The sequence below is a fragment of the Littorina saxatilis genome, linkage group LG1 (genome assembly GCF_037325665.1).
Source record: "Littorina saxatilis isolate snail1 linkage group LG1, US_GU_Lsax_2.0, whole genome shotgun sequence".
NCBI classification, from domain to species: Eukaryota; Metazoa; Mollusca; class Gastropoda; order Littorinimorpha; family Littorinidae; genus Littorina; species Littorina saxatilis.
This window is the reverse complement of record NC_090245.1, coordinates 105,882,473-105,899,555: the sequence shown is the minus strand read 5'-3', so window position 1 is coordinate 105,899,555 and position 17,083 is coordinate 105,882,473. Positions and strand designations below refer to the sequence as shown.

General features: G+C 40.8%; 1 protein-coding gene and 1 long non-coding RNA gene across 2 annotated transcripts in view; both read right to left on the bottom strand.

Annotated features, from left to right (window-relative positions):
- Positions 1–304: 304 nt before the first annotated feature.
- On the bottom strand, positions 305–6,670 carry LOC138958777 (uncharacterized). Its single transcript, XR_011453505.1, has 4 exons — positions 6,432–6,670; positions 4,552–4,610; positions 1,412–1,591; positions 305–575 (listed from the first exon to the last, which is right to left on the bottom strand). It is a non-coding gene; the product is annotated as an uncharacterized lncRNA (long non-coding RNA).
- Positions 6,671–6,777: 107 nt separating this feature from the next.
- LOC138949020 (uncharacterized) overlaps positions 6,778–17,083 on the bottom strand; it is a 10,701-nt gene continuing 395 nt past the window's right edge. The window contains exons 2-5 of the mRNA XM_070320720.1: positions 14,149–14,535; positions 13,387–13,497; positions 12,213–12,326; positions 6,778–9,891 (exon numbers count right to left, since the gene is read on the bottom strand). Of these exons, the coding sequence (XP_070176821.1) occupies positions 9,653–9,891; positions 12,213–12,326; positions 13,387–13,497; positions 14,149–14,535 (851 nt within the window). The 3' untranslated portion in view covers positions 6,778–9,652. The remainder of the gene's footprint in view (positions 9,892–12,212; positions 12,327–13,386; positions 13,498–14,148; positions 14,536–17,083) is intronic.

Here is a 17,083-nt window from a genome sequence, read left to right as displayed (position 1 = left end):
GACACCGGGGTGGGACATGGCTTCCGTCTCTGGGTCTGCACATAAAGTTGACCCGTGTCCGTCCCGGCCCGGCCCGAATTCGAACCTGCGACCTTTCGATCACAAGTCCAGTGCTCTACCAACTGAGCTACCGGGCCCCCGAAATGACAAGCCCGACGGTAGTTATATATCTGAGTAGCCAGATACCTTCCCTCTAGGCCATACCCTCCGCTCTTCCCCCAACACCACCTGCGCGTAACTGAACTATTCTTGCAAAACACAGACCAATTAAAAACAGTAAATTAAAAACAAGTGAAAATGCACCACGTATTAATTATGCTTTTATTGGTTACTTGAAAGTAAATGTATTTGGAAACGATTTCAACATGCCCCCTTCACTGATGGTAACGCCCACACCTTACTTGGAGTTGCCACCGATTGGCCTGACACTGGAGCCACGATGACGCACCTTCTGGAGTCATGACGTATCCAGGGTCACACGTCACATTGTACGCTTGACCGAAGCCGAAAGGAGAGAGCCACAGTCTCACTGTTGCGTGACGGATTGGCGGTATGTCACCACACATAGTTACCAACTGTTGAAGCGAAATAGTAAATACAGCGAATGAAATAGTTTTGAGAGCTTTAGCATTGTTAGTTTGTCAGAACAGGAGGTGGTCCGTATTAGGAGCCGGTCCATATTAGGCAACCTTCCCCTATATGTCTGTTTCTCTCACATTGTACGCTTGACCGAAGCCGAAAGGAGAGAGCCAACGTCTCACTGTGCGGTGACGGATTGGCGGTATGTTTCCACACTTGGTTACCAACTGTTGAAGCGTACAAGAAAGAAGCTGAGAGAGAGAGAAAGAGAGACTGAGAGAGAGACAAACAAACGCACACACACACACACACACACACACTAGGCTGATTAAAAACTAAGACAATGTTCTAGGGGAAGGTTGCCTAATATTGACCTCTTTTTGTTTCATGCTGATAAGGAAGGAAAGCCAGAGTGCAAAACATCTTTTTTTTTTTTAAAGACAAGATAAATCTTTGTGTTTGACTAAGGTTTGTTTTTGTTTGTTTGCTTAACGCCCAGCCGACCACGAAGGGCCATATCAGGGCGGTGCTGCTTTGACATATAACGTGCGCCACACACAAGACAGAAGTCGCAGCACAGGCTTCATGTCTCACCCAGTCACATTATTCTGACACCGGACCAACCAGTCCTAGCACTAACCCCATAATGCCAGACGCCAGGCGGAGCAGCCACTAGATTGCCAATTTTAAAGTCTTAGGTATGACCCGGTCGGGGTTCGAACCCACGACCTCCCGATCACGGGGCGGACGCCTTACCACTAGGCCAACCGTGCCGGTTTTGACTAAGGTCATAAAGCAGAACGATACAAATGAACAATAGCAATGAACCAACCTTATCACAGGAGCCAGTAAAGTTTTGCCAGGCACGACCTGACGGCTGACAGCGAAGGTATTGAGACCGCTGCGGGGACACCATGACGTAGGTTGGTTTACATGACACGTACAGTTCGTCGCTGTGCACTCTTGTCGTGCGTGCGTTCCGAATACTTGGAGGGTGGGCCTTCATGCACGGCTGTAGCGAGAGAAATTCAAGTTTTACGCCCTCACGGCAAAGCCATTATAGGGGCATGTTCCCGGGTATTACCCCGACTTTAGATGAGATACACAACAAGTGTATGCGTGTTTAGGTGGCATCAGCCATCTGCACTTATGGCAGAATGACCGAGGTCTTTTACGAGCCACTGTGGAGACACGGGGGTGGGATATAAATACCGTTTCAGGGTCTGCACTTAAACTGAGTTGACCGGGCCGTGTCCGTCCCGGCCCGGATTCGAACCCGCGACCGGCCCTAGGATCACAAGTCAGTCCAGTGCTCTACCACCTGAGGTACCCGGGCCCGCCACGGCTGTAGCAGGTTAAAACATAAATTAAAGCTGAATAGTACCAATCAAACTAATGAAAAAGACGAGGCAAAACGCAGCACTGCGCACGGATCCATCTTTAACTACCCTGGATAATCTCCCTTGATGTGCGTGTGCATGTCCCACCTGTCCTAAAAGTCATCCACTGCGTGCCCTATAAAAACACACATACGCACATCAGGGCACATTCTTAGCACATAACCACGTCGTGTCCAAAAATAGTCACTAGTACTGAGGACCGTAATAGAAATTTAGCATAGCACAGCATAGCATCAGGGCACTTTTTAGCATATAACCACGGGCACTTTTCAGCATATAACCGTCATGTCCCAAAATAGTCATTAGAACTGGGGACAGTAATAGACATTTAGCATAGCACAGCACAGCATCAGGGCACTTTTCAGCATATAACCACGTCATGTCCCAAAATAGTCATTAGAACTGGGGACAGTAATAGACATTTAGCATAGCACAGCACAGCATCAGGGCACTTTTCAGCATATAACCACGTCATGTCCCAAAATAGTCATTAGAACTGGGGACAGTAATAGACATTTAGCATAGCACAGCACAGCATCAGGGCACTTTTCAGCATATAACCACGTCATGTCCCAAAATAGTCACTAGTACTGAGGACCGTAATAGAAATTTAGCATAGCACAACATAGCATCAAGGCACTTTTCAGCATATAACCACGTCATGTCCCAAAATAGTCACTAGTACTGAGGACCGTAATCGAAATTTAGTATAGCACAGCATAGCATCAGGGCACTTTTCAGCATATAACCACGTCATGTCCCAAAATAGTCACTAGTACTGAGGACCGTAATGGAAATTTAGCATAGCACAGCATAGCATCAGGGCACTTTTCAGCATATAACCACTCCGTGTCCCAAAATAGTCATTAGAACTGGGGACAGAAATTCAAATTTAGCATAGCATCAGGGCACAGTACCAAGGTCAGCAAAAGATAGATCGGAGCTGCGTTGTAGCCCCTGTTAATGTCAAAAGCCTTACACATGCAATTAGTTTTATCGGATTCGGGTACTCTTCAGCATTAAGTTAATAAGCGAGTGAGTGAAGGAGGCAGGAAGGAAGGGGATAACGCCCATCGTTTGTCAAAATATCATGATTGTTATTTACTGAAAACATCACGTGATGAGTTTATTATTTTTCGTACATAGGGATCCCGGGGGATGGTAGTAAAAATATCCTTACCTTCCGCTTGTCTGTCTGTTTGTCTGTCTGTCTTTCTACGGGAAGGTTGCCTAATATGGACCATTTTTTGTTTTATGCTGACAACTAGCTTGTTTTCTTGAAAACTTTCATTTTGTGTTGGTAGTCCTTTTCTCGTTAGTTAACCGTTTTGGCCTAATTAGAGCGAATTAGCTTTCGTAGACAATCAGCAAAAATCAAATAGGGGAAGGTTACCTATAATATGGACCACATTTTCTTTCTTGCTGATAAACAGCTTGTTTTCTTGCGAAGAAGTTTCATTTTGTGTTTGGTAGTCCTTCTCTCTTAGGTTAACCGTTAGGCCTAATTAGAGTGAATTAGCTTTGATAGATATTCACTATTCAGCAAAAATTAAATACAGAAACATTCACAACTGGTCCAGTTTTAGTAGCCTGGGCGCCTAATATGGACTAGTGAAGAGGCCTTCACGAATCACTGTAAAAAGCTCCCGATACTTCAACATAACATGATACAACTCAGTGTGCAAGTCAGACCAATTCAAATATACTTTAGATTTATTTGTTTCGGTTTGACGAGAAAGTCATTTGAAGCACAACAGGAAACTAAAGAAGCATCAAAAACAGGGAGATAAATAAATGTAATTATCAACTTCCACGAAAAGAAGACTTTTTTTGTAGAAAGCTCCAGGGCTAGTTATAGGTTATATTTAGCTTCTAAATGAAATAATGAAACCAGCCTTTAGCTTTTATTTTTTTTCTATTCACTGAAGGTCGTCCATATTAGCATAGATCTAAATATAGGTCCCTGATATTAGGGTACATGCATACACATACTTTGATATTTTGCTATTCATTTTTGTTTGCAGTAGAAACTCGGGTTCAACACTGCTAAAATGTAACAAACACAGTCTTAGCTGTTATATATAGCAATTTTTGTGTGATAACAGCCTGCTTTGGCTGTGGACAGAAACCTGTCCGTTTTAAGCATCAAATTTAGAGTGAACGCTGCCAAACATGAAAAAAAAGAGAAAAAGCCTAACGGTTTTGTGGTTTGTGTTTTTGCAACTGTTTTGACACGTGGAAGTTATCCAGAAATGGTAAATACAGCGAATAAAATAGTTTTGAGCGCTTTTGCACTGTTAGTTTGTCAGAACAGGAGGTGGTCCATATTAGGAGCCGGTCCATATTAGGCAACCTTCCGGGCCCTATGGCCTTTATCAGTATATGTCTGTCTCTCTCTCTGTCTGTCTCTGTTAGATATTCAACTCGTGGGATTCAGTGAGGTAATCCATAAATTGAGTAGACAATACCATACACTTGGTTTTGAAATGCGAACATAGGCATGCAGTCAGAATAGTGCTGTGAGTGAAGATACACGAGTTCTCTTCAAAACCAGGGGAGGCAATTTGCTGACCTTTTTCATCGTATCACGTGGAGTTGTCGTTTCACTCAAAAAACTCGCTTCAGTCAAACCTGAATAATGAATTATGAAATAAAAAAATAAAAATGGCCAGGAAAATTGTCCGCATTCATCGACAGATTTTATTGTGAATAAGGAGCTTGGAACCGTAGTGTGGTCATAAGAAGTACCGTGCAAACACACACATACAAACACATGTAAACACGCACACATGCAGACACACGTACACACATGCAAACAAACACACATACACACACATACACACACGCGCACGCACATACGCACACACGCACGCACAAAGCAAACAAACAAAAACAAGGAAAACGCTTCTTTTCTCGAACAGAGATTAACAAGTCGCGTAAGGCGAAAATACAACATTTAGTCGAGCTCAGTCGAACTCACAGAATGAAACTGAACGCACTACATTTTTTCAGCAAGACAGTATACTCGTAGCATAATCTGTCCACCGCTTGTTCTGAGCGTGTTTTTAATCCAAACATATCATATCTATATGTTTTTGGAATCAGGAACTGACAAGGAATAAGATGAAATTGTTTTTAAATCGATTTCGGAAATTTAATTTTAATCATAATTTTTATATTTTTAATTTTCAAAGCTTGTTTTTAATCCAAATATAACATATTTATATGTTTTTGGAATCAGCAAATAATGACAAATAAGATGAAATTGTTTTTGAATCGTTTCATAAAAAATAATTTTAATTACAATTTTCAGATTTTTAATGACCAAAATTATCAATCAATTTTTAAGCCTCTAAGCTGAAATGCAATACCAAAGTCCGGCCTTCGTCGAACATTGCTTGGCCAAAATTTCAATCAATTTTATTAAAAAAATTAGGGTATGACAGTGCCGTCTCAACTTTTACAAAAAGCCGGATATGACGTCATCAAAGATATTTATCGAAAAAATGAAGAAAAATTCTGGGGATATCATGCCCAGGAACTCTCATGTAAAATTTCATAAAGATCGGTCCAGTAGTTTACTCTGAATCGCTCTACACACACACACACACACACACACACACACTGGCACACACACACCACGACCCTCGTTTCGATTCCCTCCTCTATGTTAAAACATTTAGTCAAAACTTGACTAAATGTAAAAAGAAAAAAATCGCAGATAAAAATATAGTAAGCCTATATCAGTTACAGGCTTTGCCAGGAATAACAGTTCACCGAACTCGACCACACAACATCTCCTGGCTTTCTTGTGCTATTTCAGTGCAGACAGACACACACAAAATATAGAAATGGGCCAAAACACACACTCTGACACACTTCCTTACGCACACACTGATAAAATGATCTCTCCCTCGCTCACACAGAAGGCCAGTCACACAAACAGACAATCAAACTGACACAGACACACGCAGAGACTTGTGGAGAGAGAGAGAGAGAGAGAGAGAGAGAGAGAGAGAGAGAGAGAGAGAGAGAGAGAGAGAGAGAGAGAGAGAGAGACACAGAGAGAGAGAGGATAGAGAGAGAGAGAGACAGAGAGACAGAGAGACAGACAGACAGAGGGACAGAGAGAGACAGAGAGAGAGAAAACTGAGGAGAGAGGGAGAGAAAAGAGGTGGAGGAGAGAGAGAAAAAGAGAGAGAGGGGTAAACCGAGAGAGAGAGAGAGAGAGAGAGAGAGAGAGAGAGAGAGAGAAGGAGAGAGAAAAGGTGGGGAGGGGGGGAGAGAGGGGTGCACCGAGAGAGAGAGAGAGGGAGAGAGAGAGAGAGGGAGAGAGAGACAGACAGACCGACAGACTGACAGACAGAGAGAGAGAGAGAGAGAGAGAGAGAGAGAGAGAGAGAGAGAGAGAGAGAGAGAGAGAGAGAGAGAGTTCAATGTCATCACACTCACCAGTGACTGATCGCAAGGCTGTGAATAGCACCAGACATTGCCAGGTAGCCATGACAGATCTTGCTACAACTTTCTAGCTAAGTATCTCCAATGTTGGTTTGAGGAAGGTGCACGCGTCCGCATTCTAGGTCACTTAATATCTGCCTCATACCCCTACCTGATATCAGATCTCACTCCTTCTCAATTGTCGAATCGTTAGTTCTTGTTCATACCAGTATAGTGCAAACAACGACGGTATAGCTTTGTATGTGAACACACACACACACACGCCACACACGCACGCACGCACAACCACACACACACACAGACACTCACAGAACCAAGCCAGATAAAAGACAATAGAACCTTATCTGATGCAGATGTGTTTTTTTCCAAGGCAAATACATACAAACAAACACAAGAAAAGCAATTGCTTTCAACATTAATACGACTCACTTTTCGTCATAATTATGAGAAAGGCGCCTAATTTGGACCACTTTTTGTTTCATGCTGATCATGATAGGTAGCTTGTTTTCTTGTAAAGAACTTTCATTGTGTGCTTGCTAGTTGTTTTCTTGTAAAGAACTTTCATTGTCTGCTTGCTAGTTGTTTTCTTGTAAAGAACTTTCATTGTCTGCTTGCTAGTTGTTTTCTTGTAAAGAACTTTCATTGTCTGCTTGCTAGTTGTTTTCTTGTAAAGAACTTTCATTGTGTGCTTGCTAGTTGTTTTCTTGTAAAGAACTTTCATTGTGTGCTTGCTAGTTGTTTTCTTGTAAAGAACTTTCATTGTCTGCTTGCTAGTTGTTTTCTTGTAAAGAACTTTCATTGTGTGCTTGCTAGTTGTTTTCTTGTAAAGAACTTTCATTGTGTTACTGCTAGTTGTTTTCTTGTAAAGAACTTTCATTGTGTGCTTGCTAGTTGTTTTCTTGTAAAGAATTGTGTGCTTGCTAGTTGTTTTCTTGTAAAGAACTTTCATTGTGTGCTTGCTAGTTGTTTTCTTGTAAAGAATTGTGTGCTTGCTAGTTGTTTTCTTGTAAAGAACTTTCATTGTGTGCTTGCTAGTTGTTTTCTTGTAAAGAACTTTCATTGTGTTACTGCTAGTTGTTTTCTTGTAAAGAACTTTCATTGTGTGCTTGCTAGTTGTTTTCTTGTAAAGAACTTTCATTGTGTGCTTGCTAGTTGTTTTCTAGTAAAGAACTTTCATTGTGTGCTTGCTAGTTGTTTTCTTGTAAAGAACTTTCATTGTGTGCTTGCTAGTTGTTTTCTAGTAAAGAACTTTCATTGTGTGCTTGCTAGTTGTTTTCTTGTAAAGAACTTTCATTGTGTGCTTGCTGGTTGTTTTCTTGTAAAGAACTTTCATTGTGTGCTTGCTAGTTGTTTTCTTGTAAAGAACTTTCATTGTGTGCTTGCTAGTTGTTTTCTTGTAAAGAACTTTCATTGTGTGCTTGCTAGTTGTTTTCTAGTAAAGAACTTTCATTGTGTGCTTGCTAGTTGTTTTCTTGTAAAGAACTTTCATTGTGTGCTTGCTAGTTGTTTTCTAGTAAAGAACTTTCATTGTGTGCTTGCTAGTTGTTTTCTTGTAAAGAACTTTCATTGTGTGCTTGCTAGTTGTTTTCTTGTAAAGAACTTTCATTGTGTTACTGCTAGTTGTTTTCTTGTAAAGAACTTTCATTGTGTGCTTGCTAGTTGTTTTCTTGTAAAGAATTGTGTGCTTGCTAGTTGTTTTCTTGTAAAGAACTTTCATTGTGTGCTTGCTAGTTGTTTTCTCTTCGGTTGAAGGCGGTCCTTAAATAAGCCTGAAGTCGACTTCGCGAAGTCTTTTTACCGAAAACTCAGTGCAAAAGCTCCGTGCGGCCAGCTTCGCAAAGCATACTTCACATAGTCGACTTCGCCCAATTAATTACAGGCTTAACCGTTAAGCCTAACCAAAGCGAATTAGCTTTCATAGACATTCAGCAAATAGAGAAATACAGAACAATTCACAGCTGGTCCATATTTGGAGCCTGGGCGCCTAATATGGTACAGTGAAGAGGTCATCACGAATCATTGTAATAAGCCCACTATACTCCAAAACAACTCAATACAACTTAGTGTGCGAGTCGGACTAATTCAAATAATTGTGCATCAGATTCATTTGTTTCGATTCGTTTTAACATTATTTGAAGCACAAGAAGAAAGTTATCAAATAGGGAGGTAACACTGTCATACACGTCAAAACATGAGTGAACGTGGACGTTTCAGCACATGAGCGGAGAAGGAGAAGAAGATGAAAATTTAGAGAAAGAAGAATAAATAAAATTATCAACTTGACTATTTTGTTTCAATGTTTGTGGGCTAGTTATAGATTATTTTTTTTATCAAGCTTCCTTACGCATGACTGAAACCTGTCTTTATTTTGTTTTCCTTTCTACATGTGTTTGTTGAATGTGGTCCGGTCCATAATAGCGGACACACACATACTTTGAGATTTTGCTACTATTTTTTGTCTGCGCTAGAAAGACGGGACCAACACTGCTAAAATGTAACAATTACAGTCTTAGCTGTCATTCATAGCAACATTAATTATTTTGTGCGATAACAGCTAAGAAGATAATCAAAGCCTACAAATATGTGAAGTCTGGAGGCTCTCATAATCTTTTTTACGAACCGAACACGACCCCGCTGTGATCTCAAAATTTGACAAGGGTCAACCAAACTGGGGCCATGACGGGAGATCATCAAAAACGTTATCCGACAATCATCACAGAACCTGACATTCGTCACAGAAACTATCATCTTATCTGTGTGACACTGACCACAGAGCATTTTTGAGTCTCAGCTAACAGTTATGAAGTTGTATGAAGTCTTATATCGCGAGCGTATCTCCAGACTCGGACTCAAGGCGCAGGGATCTATTTATGCTGTGTGAGATGGAATTTGTTACACTATACATGTACATCACGCATTCACATCGACCAGCAGATCGCAGCCATTTCGGCGCATATCCTACTTTTCACGACCTATTATTCCAAGTCACACGGATATTTTGGTGGACATGTTTTATCTATGCCTATACAATTTTGCCAGGAAAGACCCTTTTGTCAATCGTGGGATCTTTAACGTGCACACCCCAGCTCCTGTCAGACCCTCTTCTAAAAAAATCTGCCTGACACTCATTATAGGTGAGCAAAAATTCCTTGCTGCTGAACATAAAGAAAGGGCGGTGGATGAAGGGTAAGGTGAGGGGTGGGGAGACATAAACGTTATGACGATGCTTTTTTTGTGTCGACAGAGGACTCTATTTGACTGTCGAGCGGATTGGGGGCCTCAGATATGTTCTCCAGCAGCCTCTTGGAGGATGTAGAAGCGGCGGAGAAGGTGAGCCTCAGGCTCTTGACGCTGGCGTTGCTTCCCCTGTAGGGTGGCACATGACGGGAGTAGAGGAAGCTTTCCCTGGCTCTCACCTGGGCGGGCTTGTGGGATATCTTACGGCACTCCGCCACTGTGAACATACATACAAAATGTGACGGGGGTCAACCAAACTAGGGTCACGTCGGTAGATTATCAAACCCTTGAAGTGTTCAGAGTTTCAAGGCTCTAGCTTCAAAAACGCCTGGAATAACGTCAATGTTAAGTTAGTATGAATCGAACATGACCCCCTGTGACACTTGACGAGGGGCAATCAAACTTACGTCACGTCAAGTCGGTAGATTATCAAACCCTAGAAGTGTGCATAGTATCAAAGCTCTAGCTTCAAAAACATCCGAGATAACCTCAACGTTAAGTTTTTATGAAACAAACTGTGACCCCTCAATTTGACGAGGGTCAACCAAACTGGGGTCACTTCGTGAGATCATCAAACCCTAAAAGTGTGCACAGTTTCAGAGGTCTAGCTTTAAAAAACTTCCGAGATAACCTCAACGTTAATTAAAGGAACACACAGCCTCCCGTAAACCATCAGTTTCTGGTCACAAACACTGTCAGGCTTTTACACACAGTATAAACACCCTTTTGTTTAAACACGCACCGCTTGAGAACATCCAAGGTGCTCTCCGTAAAGAGCGAGCATTTTTCAAAGAATTTATTTTTGCGTGGCACACATGCATACTTTGAGATTTTGCTACTATTTTTCGTCTGCGCTAGAAAGACGGGACCAACACTGCTAAAATGTAACAATTGCACCACAATCGGACGCCTCGTTTTGGCGCTAGAACTAACTTTTAAAATGTAAATGATAAATTGACAGCTTGTAACACAAACATTCTTAAATCATAAAAGATTTCTTTTTTCATCAAGACCAGATCAGTACAACACGAAGTTTTGAAAGTTTTGAAAAAGGGAGACCGGAAGCAAGTCACGCGGCAATGATCGTGTTTAACCAAGGCAAGCAGACGAACTTTCTGCATATCACTTGTGTCTTTGAAGCTAACCGCCGCCGATAAGGATATTAGTTCGTGTGATTCGCAGTCGTTTGTTGCATTTTAGATTCAGAGGTACACAATTACGTGCTATTGCAGATACAGCAAGTCGCATTGAAATCACAAACTGACGACGAAAATTAATTGTGAAAAAAATGGAAAGTGTGTGCCACGGATCCACGATGGCTCAAGGGTAAAATAAACCACGAAATCTGGTGTATGGTTTACGCAAGCTAAATAGTCATTCAAACGAACTGTGTCATTTAATGCTGTTAAATGCTATTGTAAGTGTGTTCCATAAGGTTAGAACTGCTTTTTTCGTGAGAAGATTTAAATCGTTCTGTAAACTATTTGAGGCAGACTGGGCCTTTAAGTTTTTTGTCCACGGCCGGCCGGCCGGACATACAGACGGACACATATTAAACCTAATACTCACCAATTACTCAGGTGAATCAAAAATCAGTTTTATAATATAAGCTTACCGTTGGGAAATTAATTCTGCTTAACTTTTCTTGCCGATCGAGTGTACTTTGAACAAACTAGATGGATCTTTTATTAGTTTTAATCCCTAACCCAATTCTGATGGGACATAATCGAAGGCGCGGAGCGGTTTACACTTCGTATATCGTGCTTGTTTTTATATACAGGGTGACACAAAAAAAACAGATCCCACCAAAAGTTTAATATTTTCTGAAATAATCAGCCGATTCTTTTATTTTTTCAGGTGAGCCAAGCTGAAATGATGTTCTAACAGCCCACCAAGTTTGAGCTTCAAGATGTCATGGACAACGGAGCATAAGACATTTATAGTCGAGGCCTATTTTCGGTCGAATTCTATCCACGCTGCTCAACTGGAATTCAAAAGACAGTTTGGACGTAGAGACTTTCCTGTTAAATCAGTTATCTATGGATGGAGGGATAAGTTCAGAGACCATGGGACTGTCAATAACCTCAATAGTAAAAACCCTAACAGGGGATCCCACTCTGGTCGACCTAAATCAGCAAGGACACCGAGGAATATTGATTCAGTCAGAGAGTCTGTTGTGCGCAGCCCGAGCAAATCTGTTCGCCGGCGAAAATAGGCCTCGACTATAAATGTCTTATGCTCCGTTGTCCATGACATCTTGAAGCTCAAACTTGGTGGGCTGTTAGAACATCATTTCAGCTTGGCTCACCTGAAAAAATAAAAGAATCGGCTGATTATTTCAGAAAATATTAAACTTTTGGTGGGATCTGTTTTTTTTGTGTCACCCTGTACATTTTTGGTTGTTTAATTAACAGCAGACGAACCTACATTTTCCATCCATTGTTAAATTGTATGGACACAAATTATCTTATGTCTCAAGTCTTATTAGGTCTTATGCCAAAGCTGGGTAGGGGGAGCAGATTGTCCAACATGACTTACTGGTTGCAGAAACCAAGAGCAGAGAGATGAAGCTGACGACAAGACTGAGACAGCAATAGCAGCCAGGAAGGTAACCGCAGTGACTCGAACAGTCACACATCCAGCCGCACTTTTCTGGGAGAAACACAGGACAACAGGGGATTGAAGCGATACGTTTCGCTCTATTGATTTTGATAGATTTGTGGATGTTTTTGTTGTGCTGCCACAGTCAAGCTTCCTCTGTGTGTGTGTGTGTGTGTGTGTATGTGTGTGTGTGTGTGTGTGTTTTAAGGGCATGTGTATGGGCATGTGTGTGTGTGTGTGTGTACGTGTGTGTGTGTGTGTGTGTATGTGTGTGTGTGAGTGTGAGTGTGTGTGTGTGTCTGTCTGTCTGTCTTTATGTGAGTGTGTGTGTCTGTGTGTGTGTGTGTGTGTGTGTGTGTGTGTGTGTGTGTGAGTGTACGCACGCGCGTGCGTTCGTGAGTGCGTATGTGCTCACGCGCGTACGTGTGTGCTCGAGTTCGTGTGTCGAGCGTATATCTTGGTTTAAATTTTGTTTAATTACAAATAAATAACACGAAACAATTAACAGTAAGAACCTATAGGGCACGAACTCAAGCAAAAGCTTATATTAAATGACCCAAACAGTACAAACTTAAACAAATATTCATGTTGGTGGACACGACAATAATAAACTAGGAAGAACAATACGAGAGGGGGGGGGGGGGGGGTACGCAGGGAAAACACCCTGAGGAATCTAAGTAGAGAAAAAAAAGGTATATTATCTTCGCGAAGTACCAAGCAAAGAAAGTCAGACCCCAACACTACTAACGAGAAGAAAACAAGAAATTCCTTCGAGGTAGGAAAAACACCCCCGTTGGTCAAAGGGAAATAGCCATTCTCACTGCACCCATTCTCACTGCCACCAACTGAGAAGGTTATTTCCCTTTGACCATGAATATGTTTCTCTATAAGTCCTTGTAGAATCTTAATCCACCAATAACTCCCTAACCGTGTGTTTGACTGGTCCCAATTTTTGTAAGGACCGTCTCAGGAATGTATAGAACCTGTTCACCAAGTTTGAGATATTCTTGAGATCTATATGCGAACACAAACACACAAACAAACAAACGCATCGACCGAATCCTATACACACCCCTATACCGGGGGTGTAAAAACATAATGGTATATATACCGCATAGTGGTTGTTTGTGCGCTGGAGGACATAAGCACAGGGCTGTATCTTTGGCGTTGTTTGCAACGTAACACGTTCCTGGTCCGCATTTATAAAATCGACACGGGTCATCTGAAAAGGTAGCAACTCGTTATTACCATACATGTGATTGTGAGTGTCCGGGATGACTGCTGCTAGTTTAAATTAGATCTACTTTGATAACAGCTTTAATCTTTTCTCTAAATTGTTTGTACTAATAGTAATACCCTAAAAGTTCTCTCTCTCTCTCTCTCTCTCTCTCTCTCTCTCTCTCTCTCTCTCTCTCTCCCTCTCTCTCTTCCACCGTATATGTGTATGTGTGACTGTGTGTGTGTGCATGTATGTATGTATGTATGTATGTATGTATGTATGTATGTATGTATGTATGTATGTATGTATGTATGTATGTATGTATGTGTGTATGTATGTATGTATGTATGTATGTATGTATGTATGTATGTATGTATGTATGTATGTATGTATGTATGTATGTATGTATGTATGTATGTATGTGTGTGTGTATGTATGTATGTATGTATGTATGTATGTATGTATGTATGTGTGTATGTATGTATGTATACATGTGTGTATGTGTGTATGTTTGTATGTATGTATGTATGTATGTATGTATGTATGTATGTATGTATGTATGTATGTATGTATGTATGTATGTATGTATGTATGTATGTATGTATGTATGTATGTATGTGTGTATGTAAGCCTATGTATGTACATGTAACTCACCTTTGTGTTTCACTCGGAAATGTGTACACCCCGAAGCAGAAGTAATATTGAGAGGACTTGATCCATTATCGTTTTTAGAACAGCGAATGTCAACGTTATACTTCAAGCTACTCAAGTGGAACAACTCATCCACAAGAAACCTGTAGTTGAACAGGTAGGATGTTGCGTTTTGCTGGCACCAACACGCCTTTTTTTCACTGGCCTTGTCGCACAGCTGTAGATTGTGATCAACTTCGCAAGCGACTAATGCATTTTGAGTGAAAGATATCGACTGCGGCGCTGGACACTGATTCTTTATGGCTTCTTTGCTGACCTCTCCGACCAGGCGAAGGAGGTCGCCCCCGTACCAAATTGATGGGCATGTCAATTCAACGCCCTGTCCTTTCGCTGCACACACTCACAAACACACACGCACGCACGCACGCAGGCAAGCGAACACGCACGCACACCCACACCTCACACAAACGCACGCACACACACACACATACACAAACTCAAACACACACACACACACACACACACACACACACACAAACACACGCATGCAAACATACACACGCAAACACACACGGACACAAACATACAAACACCGAACGCACGCACGCACGCACGCACACACACCCACGCATGCACACACACACACACGCACGCACACACACAAACACACACATATGAGAATGATGGAGAACCACTAATACAACAAATCTACACTGGCTACAGGCTACACGCAGCATTTTGTTGTAGAAGTTGGTGTCGGGTTTCGTTTGATAAAAAGATCACTGGGTCGACGTACTGTTAATGTAACGTTTTGTTTTGTCAATAATTAAACGTACCATAACCTACAATCTATCCCTGTCTAACAGAATCTATCCCTATAAATAATTGAACGTACCAATAACCTACAATCTATCCCTGTCTAACAGAATCTATCCCCATAAATAATTGAACGTACCAATAACCTACAATCTATTCCTGTCTAACTGAATCTATCCCTATAAATAATAAAACGTACCATAACCTACAATCTATCCCTGTCTAACAGAATCTATCCCCATAAATAATTGAACGTACCAATAACCTACAATCTATTCCTGTCTAACTGAATCTATCCCTATAAATAATAAAACGTACCATAACCTACAATCAATCCCTGTCTAACAGAATCTATCCCCATAAATAATTGAACGTACCAATAACCTACAATCTATCCCTGTCTAACAGAATCTATCCCCATAAATAATTGAACGTACCAATAACCTACAATCTATCCCTGTCTAACAGAATCTATCCCTATAAATAATTGAACGTATCAATAACCCACAATCTATTCCTGTCTAACTGAATCTATCCCTATAAATAATAAAACGTACCATAACCTACAATCTATCCCTGTCTAACAGAATCTATCCCCATAAATAATTGAACGTACCAATAACCTACAATCTATTCCTGTCTAACAGAATCTATCCCCATAAATAATTGAACGTACCAATAACCTACAATCTATTCCTGTCTAACTGAATCTATCCCTATAAATAATAAAACGTACCATAACCTACAATCTATCCCTGTCTAACAGAATCTCTCCCCATAAATAATTGAACGTACCAATAACCTACAATCTATCCCTGTCTAACAGAATCTATCCCCATAAATAATTGAACGTACCAATAACCTACAATCTATTCCTGTCTAACTGAATCTATCCCTATAAATAATAAAACGTACCATAACCTACAATCAATCCCTGTCTAACAGAATCTATCCCCATAAATAATTGAACGTACCAATAACCTACAATCTATCCCTGTCTAACAGAATCTATCCCCATAAATAATTGAACGTACCAATAACCTACAATCTATTCCTGTCTAACTGAATCTATCCCTATAAATAATAAAACGTACCATAACCTACAATCTATCCCTGTCTAACAGAATCTATCCCTATAAATAATTGAACGTACCAATAACCTACAAAGTACAATCTATCCCTGTCTAACAGAATTTATCCCCATAAATAATTGAACGTACCTATAACCTACAATCTATTCCTGTCTCTAACAGAATCTATCCCCATAGATAATTGAACGTACCAATAACCTACAATCTATTCCTGTCTCTAACAGAATCTATCCCCATAAATAATTGAACGTACCAATAACCTACAACCTATCCCTGTCTAACAGAATCTATCCCCATAAATAATTGAACGTACCAATAACCTACAATCTATTCCTGTCTACTCTAACAGAATCTATCCCCATAAATAATTGAACGTACCAATAACCTACAATCTATTCCTGTCTAACTGAATCTATCCCCATAAATAATTAAACGTACCACTAACCTAAAATTAAAATTGCTTAAATTAAAATATATACTTTTTTTTTAAAGATGTACTGTACACGAATGTACAGGCAGATCTGACAGTTGTAAGTTCTTTAAACATGCTCTCTCTCTCTCTCTCTCTCTCTCTCTCTCTCTCTCTCTCTGACTCTCTCTTTCTCTCTTGAAAATTCAATTAAGTAATAACTGCATTACTTAAGTGTAAGGGGGAGTAACGAGCCGGGGGAGTAGCGATACGGGGGAGTAACGAGCCGGGCGAGTAACGATACGGGGGAGTAACGAGATGCTCCCCCAATAACCTACAATCTATCCCTGTCTAACTATATTCCGTACTTTCAGCATACCATCCTCAGATCCCACACCGTGGACCCTCCCTCGACAATCTGATCCACCTCAGTTAGTACAGCACTTTTGATCCACCTAAAAAGTGAAATCCTGAAGAAGGCAGTGTGTCGCTGCCGAAATATTGATAAAGAAAGACCTAACCTGGCTACTGCTGTGTCCTCTTGTTGGTTTTAAAACCAATAACCTACATTTCTTATTTGTTGATTCTCAGTTTTGGAACGTTGCAGTCTATCTGTTTTTGG